At 41.0% G+C, this 9,134-nt stretch overlaps 1 protein-coding gene across 2 annotated transcripts; it reads left to right on the top strand.

Annotated features, from left to right (window-relative positions):
- Positions 1 to 202: 202 nt before the first annotated feature.
- On the top strand, positions 203 to 8,518 carry zbtb42 (zinc finger and BTB domain containing 42). Of its 2 annotated transcripts, none has more exons than XM_066694119.1 (2): positions 203 to 373; positions 1,909 to 8,518. In XM_066694119.1, the coding sequence occupies exons 1-2, from the start codon at positions 370 to 372 to the stop codon at positions 3,462 to 3,464; spliced, it is 1,560 nt and encodes a 519-aa protein (XP_066550216.1). In that variant the 5' UTR covers positions 203 to 369; the 3' UTR covers positions 3,465 to 8,518. The 2 variants fall into 2 exon arrangements, with proteins under 2 accessions (XP_066550216.1, XP_066550215.1); XM_066694118.1 differs by having other exon boundaries at positions 203 to 1,286.
- Positions 8,519 to 9,134: the final 616 nt, after the last annotated feature.

Genomic DNA, 9,134 nt, shown 5'->3' with positions numbered 1-9,134 from the left:
CAACGTGCATTTGCAAACAGTGGAGTGGAGGTAATGCATTCTGCTGGGCTTCAAGAGTACCGTTGCATTGGTATGAATCCGCAGTTAACAGCCTCCCCCCCCACCCCCCTGCAAGGCTAGCCTGCTACTTGCTGCCACTGTGTGCTGTTATGCAGTAGTACAGTACCTATTGTAGTCGACACTATCGCGAGACTGGCCCATGAACAACCTGCTTGACAAACACAGTCCGGGCGCCGCCGCTGCCGGGGACACACCGCGCCGCACACAGGACGCGACAGGAGACGCCACATCTGGGCAGCGCATCATGAGAGGACGACGGCACCCGTAGCCAACTCTCGCACGCAGGCTCCTCGGCAACCCCAGCCCCCCATGTGTGAGTAGACTCCCCGGGCGGGCAGCACCAACCGAAACTTACTGGATCACCTCCACCGCCCGCAGAGAGTGGCGCAAGCGGAGTTGCGCTGCGGTCGGACGGAGTTGGGAGTTGATGCGTGTGTTGTTGCCCGTTGTAACTGCACCCTAACTTGGCCCTTAGCGACCGCGAGTTTTACTTTCTCTGACAAGTGCTCGACCGTCACGACCCTGCTCTCAATCGCGATCACACGCACGCAATATATCCCGATACACTTTAATTGGGCTCTGCTTATTCCCGATCGAAGTGTTTAATCGCGCCGGGTGCTCGGAGAGGTGCCTCGGCGGTGATCGAGGACAAAAGCGTCTTTATTTAAGGTCAAGCGACTTAATTGTAGCGCTGCGTTAGTGTGGCGTCGGGGGCGCTGGAGTGAGGGGGGGGGGGCTCCGCAAAATAAAAGTTTGCGTCGTCTGCCGTGCCTATAAAAGGGCTGCTGCAACTTTAAAGGAAACAAGCGCAGGGTTGCGCTGGTAGCTCGATTTGGAGTAACATATGGCATTAAAAGGAGCACAGCTGGAGGTAGCATTTCCATGGCGGTGATGTCAGAGCAGCTGACTCCACAGCTTGCAGTGTAATTAGCAAACAGAGCACTCACTTCACTTTACTACTCCCCTTGCTTGTTTCTTAACCTTGCTTCGCTGGACTAGTGCTGGTATTTCGCCTTTGTGTGTGCATGCATGCAGGGGCTGTGCATGTGGATATGTGTGTAAATATACCGGCCACTGTGACTGTGCAGTCCACTTGAAGCTGGGCTCCCCGGTCGCCTTCGTGTTGTGTGTCTGTTCGGCCAGTTTCGGGTTTTAATTCCATGGGAACTGCAAGAAGTGGGGATCAAGTGACCGGACTGCTGCTATGTTACTAGCTGGAGAGAAAGGTAAGCCTGCAAGGGGGTGCTGAAGCACTGGCACAGCAGATGCATTAGGGCACGAAGAAGCTGCAGTAAATGGGGAGTCAGTCTGTAGGTTTCAAGCAGGATAATCATGCCCCCCCAAAGTTTTGGTGTAGTTTACGAAGTGGTCCCGGAAAATTGCCTTGTTTACGGAGTCGGATAAGTTCAGTTCTTGTTGTAATACGCAGGAAAGAGAGGTTGAATTTCTATTAGCATATATCACCGCAAATATGAACGCTGTTATGATTTAACGTATAGTGGAGGTGAAATTATGTAAAATTAGACTTTGTGAAGTATTAATAATAGTTTCTTATTTTTGTAATGTTATAAATAGACTGAATATGTTACATTTCTTTCAGTTATATACATTGGTTTTATTTAAAATATTTTGCTACAATATTGTAACACATTAGAAGCTTGTGTCCATTTATAAATATCTAGATCTGTTTTGAGGGTTTGTTTGTTTTGTTGCATGGTTTTCTGTTTAAAGTTTTTGTTTGTTGTCTGTAGCTTCTACCGGGACAATGTTCGTTGCTAACTTGCTCGGCAGTCCTCGCAGTGTCTGTCTTTTGTTTGTTAATATCCAGTTTTTCCTGTTTTTGATCAGGTTATGAAGGAAGAATGGAGTTCCCAGACCATAGCCGACAGTTGCTGCAATGTCTGAGTCAGCAGCGTCACCAAGGTTTCCTCTGTGACTGTACTGTTCTCGTCGGAGAGACGCGATTCAAAGCCCACAGAGCCGTGCTGGCCTCTTGCAGCATGTACTTCCATCTCTTCTACAGGGACCAGCTAGACAAAAGGGACGTTGTGCTTCTGAACAGTGACATTGTCACAGCCCCGGCATTCAGCCTGCTCCTTGAATTTATGTATGAGGGGAAGCTGGAATTCAGCTCCCTGCCTGTGGAGGATGTTCTGGCGGCTGCCAGCTACCTTCACATGTACGACATTGTAAAAGTGTGCAAAGGCAAGCTAAAAGATAAGGAGCTGGGCTCTTTGGATGAAAAGATTAACGACGGGATAGTGCTCAGCTGCCTGGAAAAGGAGACCACTTCAGAGGGGGAGCAGCAGCAGCAGCCGCAAAAGAGGCCCCCCCCGGCAGATGAATTTGACACAGACAACAGCGAAGTGAGGCTTGCTGTCACGGATTGTGAAAGGTCTGCACAGAGCAGGCAGAAGGCGAACGGTCACCCTGGCGGGTCCCCGGACCTTGTAGGTGTCAATTATGTGTCAGTGGAGGCCGAGTCCTGCATCCGAACAGCTGGAAAAACAAAAGCTGATGTCAGTAGTTCCACGGCATCTCTGTCCCAGAGGTCTAGGGCTTCAGATGACACGGACTGCGCTCTGGATTTGTCTTTCAAGCCTCTGTCTAGCAGAGATTCCTTACACCCCTCCTACGTCTCGGGACAGCTGGCTTTCGACAGCCAGCAGCAGGGCACCGAGCCACTTGTTAAAGACGAACACGACTTGCTGTCAGAGCAGGAGGACAGTGAGCCGATGAGCCCAGAGAGCCAGCGCTTTGGGAATAGCGCCAGGAGCTCAGTGGTGACAGGGTTCGCTGCCCTCTTCCCAGGCAACAACGGCTCCTCGGCGGCACTGCGCTCTCGAGAGGACGACTTGATGGAGCAGGAGGGGGAGGGGGGGTGCGCAGGGGGAGCAGGAGAGGAGGAGGGGGTGGTGCTCGGGGGCAGCGAAGAGGAAGAGGAGGACGATTTAGCCTCTTCGGACATCTCCACCTCTAGCGGGGTGCTGCTGCCCCCGGGCCAGCAGATCTGCGTGTGTCCGCTGTGTAGCAAGGTGTTCCCCAGTCCCCACGTCCTGCAGCTGCACCTCAGCTCGCACTTCCGCGAGAAGGACGGCACACGCTCCAAGCTGTCGCCCGACGGCTCGGTGCCCACCTGTTCCCAGTGTGGCAAAACCTTCTCCTGCATGTACACCCTGAAGCGCCACGAGCGGACACACTCCGGGGAGAAGCCCTATACCTGTGGCCAGTGTGGGAAGAGCTTCCAGTATTCACACAACCTGAGCCGGCACGCTGTGGTGCACACCCGCGAGAAACCGCACGCCTGCAAGTGGTGCGAGCGCCGCTTCACCCAGTCCGGAGACCTATACCGGCACATACGCAAGTTCCACTGCGGCCTTGTCAAGACCCTGGCTATCGGATAATCAGTCACCACGTTGGCATGTACCAGAGAGAGCAACAGAGAGAATACATGTTTTACACTCAATTTACACTCAATTTACTGAATGCCACTATGTACAGTCTATATATAAAATAAATATATTAAAATATATGAAGGGGGTCACTTTCAGAGAATGATATGCATCACATCACACAACAAGGACCTCTAGAGGTTATTATATACATACATGCGTACAAGTGCGTGTGTTACAGTGTAGCAACATTAAGTTAATAATTAAAAGTGGACTTAACTGCTAAAATGTTATCAGGTCTGGGGTGTTCATTGGATTTAATTTATTTCCAGGAACATTCAGTAAGGTCACGATGCGCAACTCGTGTGTATAATTTCCGCACATCAGAACATTTTTCCACTTCTATGATAGGACATAGGGGTATTCTTAGTGTTTGTTCCCCCCCGTAATGTACGGCTGCACAGTTTAAAATAGCGCAAATAACTGCTAAAGGGATAAGCGAATGGCTGTGGGTTGGATGCGTTTATTTAACATTGTGTAATAGTGCAAGATTTCTCTTTTGACAAATATACACTCCTCGATCTATACTTAAAAAATACCATTATGCGAAAACGTTCATATGAATTGGTCTGATTCATCCAGTTACATTTGTTTCGTTATTAATATTAGTATCATTATTATTATTATTTATTTTTCTCCAATCTAAGCAATTCTAGGAAACGTATCTTTGAGCTGATCGTTTAAAAGCAGAAGGATGTTACTTAAAAAAATACCATAATCGGTAGTGTTAGACTAGATGTGCTAGATTTACTGAAGAGAGGAACTTAACGTTTCAATGCAGAGGAGGTAAACCCATTTTAAAACAGTTTCCTCAGAGGTGGGTCGGTCCATACACTGATGTTTAGATATAGAATGCATTCTGGGACCCCAACACAGAACCTGTATGCTGTTTAATAAAATCCAGTCGGATGTTTTTTATTTTTTTATTTTTAAAACATCTGTTTAATATCAAATCCACAAAGGCCAGGACTTAACTTTCCAGAGCCTACACTATACAATATTAAATAACTTCAGATGCGGCTTGTAATATTTAGCATCTGTAACTGAAGGACAGATTGTAGATTTATTTCCACCGGTGTAAATGATTCAGATATAATAATGCTGATCTAAGTATGGGTAACATGAAAGGAAGTCCATATAGAGTGTCAGCCTTCCAATTTCTTTGCTCTACCGTATTTTGAAAATAATAAGAATAAAAGCAAAGTGTAGCCACCATAGTATACAACTGTATAATACTCTAAATAGATGTAGAGTATTTAAAGTGTGTGTGTGTTTTATTTGGGGGGGGGGGGGCTTTATAAATTAAATTAATTAATTAACACAATTAAAACACAAAGAGAAGCCTTTAGTTGATAGGAAGTCTTTACATTCCTGTCCTTACAGTTCACTAAGCATGTGCTACAAAGACTAGATACAAGGATGCTGAAAATAATTAGGGTGCTGCTGTGCTTTAACACTTAGGAGAACAAGACTATTTATTTGGTTATGTTGACATGCTGCAATGACGCCTACTACAAAAGCTGACCTTGATGTGTTCTTCATCTGCTTTTATGGTACATGTTTTATCGGTCTTGCAGAATCTATATCTGTATACATGTGTATGTCTTCTAAGAAAGCTGCAGTATATTATATACATTGTTCATATCCTCTGACCTCTTCAGGGATGTGTTTTATTTCTCTTCCCACCTGTAACCGGCACTCGAGTTCATCTGTACATCTCTTTTGAAATACAAGCACTAAAGGTGTCTTATTGAAATGGCACCCCTTTTTTTTTTAGAATAATCTGTATAATATCCTGCAGCCAGGAAACCTACTGAACACAATGCATTTCTGCACATAGTCTGAGCAAGCCTGGTGTTAACCAACTTGTGAGTGTTTATAAGTTTGTTTTTTTCTCAGCCTTTTTTGTCGTTGCTGTGGATATGTTAGTACTGTTGTTAGATTCACTCTAGAAGGTGTATGTGTGGGTTGTTACTATGGCTGGAAATAGCACTAAAATTCTACTAAGTTATTTTTATTTTTTATCTTTCCTGATAAAACTTGATATAGTATTTATTAGTTAGATTTGTATTGTTTTGGTTCAGGGTTTACTAGGGTGTGATGCTAAGTATTATTTTTATTTACGATATTGAAGCCTATTGATTCATTTTCTTTTCTTTGTTTTAATTATGTGTATTTGCTAACAATGAAACAAGACATGTTAGATGAGGTTTCTTAATAACATCACAATCGCAAGTTTGAAGGACTGTTTATCTTGAAAAGCAGGTACTATATCACTGGTGTTGGGGCTAAAATCAACTTTCTCTTTGCAATATACTGGTACTGTAATGTGAATCGCCTCTTTTTATGTGTGTCTTATTTTCTGGGGGGGAAAAAAAAAGAACAAACATCTTAAATGAAAGTTTATGAACTGCTATACAAGAAACAAAGAAGCACTTGTTTTGAGCATGCATATTTCTGTCTCTCTAACTTCAGCTTCAACACCCAAGTATTGTCTAGGCTGCTATTTTCTTATCTTTTATTTTTTGTAAAGGTATTTGCAATATTTTAATTGTAATGCATTTAAGCCTGCAGTCTCTCCCCCCCTCCCCCACTCCCCAGCATGCAGGTCTCTGATGAATACAAGTTGAATATGCACAGGCATAGTCTTTGGCGTCTTCCAAACGCAAAGTGTTAGCTAGCTCCTTCCTCAAGATTTTTTTAATTCTCATAAAGCTCATTCATAACGCTGCAAGCTCATGTAGTTACTGCTGGAAACAATGCAGGGAAAATAAGCAGTGAATGCTCTGTCGGCTCAGACTGGCAAAACAAAAGGCAGCAGTTGAAACACAGCTTATTTAAAAGTGAATAATGGGCCTACTGGTTTAGTCGAACGTCTTTGGTGAATATCTCTTTAGAGAATACGCCGATGTTTCTTGAGTTCCCATCATAGGTATATACCCAGAGGAGCTCATTGTGACTTGATTTATTCAACCTCTTAATGGAATATTTTTTAATTTCCTCGTTTGACTTTTTTGTTTTCTGTTGAGGGAAAAACTCCCTGCACCACTCCTTGCACTTTGTTGTTTAACTTCCTGGAGTGGGAGAAATGTATTTAAAGGAGAAGAGAACCACTGTAAACTGCTGCATTTCTCCTCTCCCTCCCTCTCTCTCTCTCTTTTGTAAAGCATCAAAGGATGCCATTTTTTAAGCATGCATTAAATAAGTGCTTCGTTGTATTTTAAGTAAAAAGATTGCACACTCAGAAGTGTTATATTGCACTTTGGATATAAGTAACTGGATTTTAACTCTTTAAAACTTTGAAATCTACATGCTCTCTCAAAATACTTTTAATAGTCACATTTTAGTTTGCAGCTATGCTTAATGCAAAAAAACTAGGATAGATTAACAAACTTTTCAGTTTGGTGCACCTTTATAGTCACTGGTATCCAAAACCCTTTGTGAGAAATGTCATATATCATTCATTATTTAAAGGGCTTTGTAAATTATAGGTAACTAGTTTAAAAAATGTGGAAGTAAGTTTTCATTTACAAACCTGGTGCCTTGGAGCAAAATGTTTGTCAATCTCCCCTAGTTTTTCCTCTTGCTTGACTAGGAAGGTAATCTTTCACAGTATTTCCATAAAAAGTGCTTACTTGTTTCTAAACAATTTAATCTAATGATTTGTGCAAAATGTTTCTGTTTATACTGTGTGCCAATTGAACCTGAACACACAGGAAAGTAGTTCCAATTATTTTCCTAACGAAGGAAGGAAATATCTTCTCTGATGCAGCTAGTTTTTGTTAATATATATTTTCTTGTATGTTCATTTTAAAATGTCCACATTACAAAAAAAAAGACTGTGAATATAAAAAAAAGTTGCATAGACAGTATGAGAAATTGAAGATGGCTGTCTGAATTTTTAGTCTGTGTTTTATTTGTGTTTTTCTGTTTCGTTCTATGTGCCTTTTGACACAGAAAGGGCCAGATTCAATACTTTAACATCATTTATGTGCTTCACAGTTTGAACTCAGTGGGATATTTGGATCATACCTTTCTATGACAAAAATGCCATGTTTTGCTGTAGACTATTACGGTATTTGAATAATTTAAAAAATAAATGGTAAAATAAATGTATAAATACAAAAATTAAACCTACTAACTTAATTAGCAGCAAAAAAATACAGTGCACTACTGAGAAAACAAGAGGTATTGAGTCTCCCATGTTTGATTGATTTTAGCCTTATTTATATATTTAAAAAGTATATTTCCATGTCGAATTCATGTATATTGTTACACAACATGGAAGTGAATTATGAGAGCAAAAACACAAGCCTTAAACACATTCTCACTAAAAAGAATGTGTATACATGTGGCCCAATAGGATTTAAAGAGTTCAAGAGTAAAACACTGGGTACAGATGCATAAGGCACCTGTGGCTGAATTTGCCACACAGTCCCTGGCATTTGTTGGCTTTGGGATGTTTTATGAATTCTTAACTTAGTATTTTAAGTTAAAAATAATAATTGTATATATATTAAAACTGGAATCTTGTCTAAAGCAGTTAAGGTCCACACTGTGAAATCGTGTATAATCAATGAAAAGTATTTATTGTTTGTTTCTTGTGCAAAATTTTACTGTATTTCCGAATTTTGACGTGTACAATGAAAGCTACTACTAAATGTCAATGGGAAATTTTTTTATAGAAATTTGTAGAAGTGCCATTAGAGTTGAATATAATTTTTTATAAGAAAAGTCTATTTTCTAGAAAATTAAATGCTTCAGTGTTAGTGCTTTATAGACTGTAGAGGACAATCGGTATGCATTAAAAAAGAAAAGAAAAAAAAGAAACTTGCTTAGGTTTTTTGGCGCTTATTTTGATTTTTGTGTGGATTTTTGTTGGTGTTTTTGAGTGCGCGCGCGCGTGTGTGTATATGTGTGTGCGTGTGCTGTGGAACTGTGACAATCCTGATTTAGGGCTGTTTTGTCCTTATTTAGTTTTGCGTAAATTAAAAGAATCAACTGTGCTTCCTGTGTGGTTATTTTTTTAAGCTGTTTATTTTTGTGTCAGAATACTACATATACTTATCTGTATTTAAATATACTATACCTGCTAATTAATGTGATGCGTTTCTGAAGGATGATTTCTATTCATGCCAAGTGAGAATAAAGCAATGAAGCATTTATTTTTAATGAAATAAACTTGAGAAAAACAAAGCGCACGTTAACCCAACTTGTATATTTTGCTTACTAAACCTTTGAAACACATTGAATGCATCTTTTGTTTGATATATGCAAATTAAATTGAGGGAGCTGCCTTGGAAGAAAAACAGTTGTAACCTTTTGCCAAAACAGATTCCTCTATGATGTGATTGATTTAGAAAGTTTACCACTGGTGAGATTGAAATTCACCTTTTTAAGTATTTTTGAACATATATGACATCCATCTTGAATACACCTATAAAAGCCCTCCTATATAGGGTGACAACATAACAAACATGTCAACCAGTACTATTTGACTGATAGAAAAAATTACTTTGCAAAGTGTTTCGATCAGCTACATCCATTTCTTACTGAAATAGAACCTTATTAACAATTTCAGTAAGCTGAGAAAAACTAAAACTGACTTAACTAATATCAAGA

This window comes from Amia ocellicauda, chromosome 21 (genome assembly GCF_036373705.1).
Source record: "Amia ocellicauda isolate fAmiCal2 chromosome 21, fAmiCal2.hap1, whole genome shotgun sequence".
NCBI lineage: Eukaryota > Metazoa > Chordata > Actinopteri > Amiiformes > Amiidae > Amia > Amia ocellicauda.
This window is presented reverse-complemented; position numbering and strand designations above follow the sequence as displayed.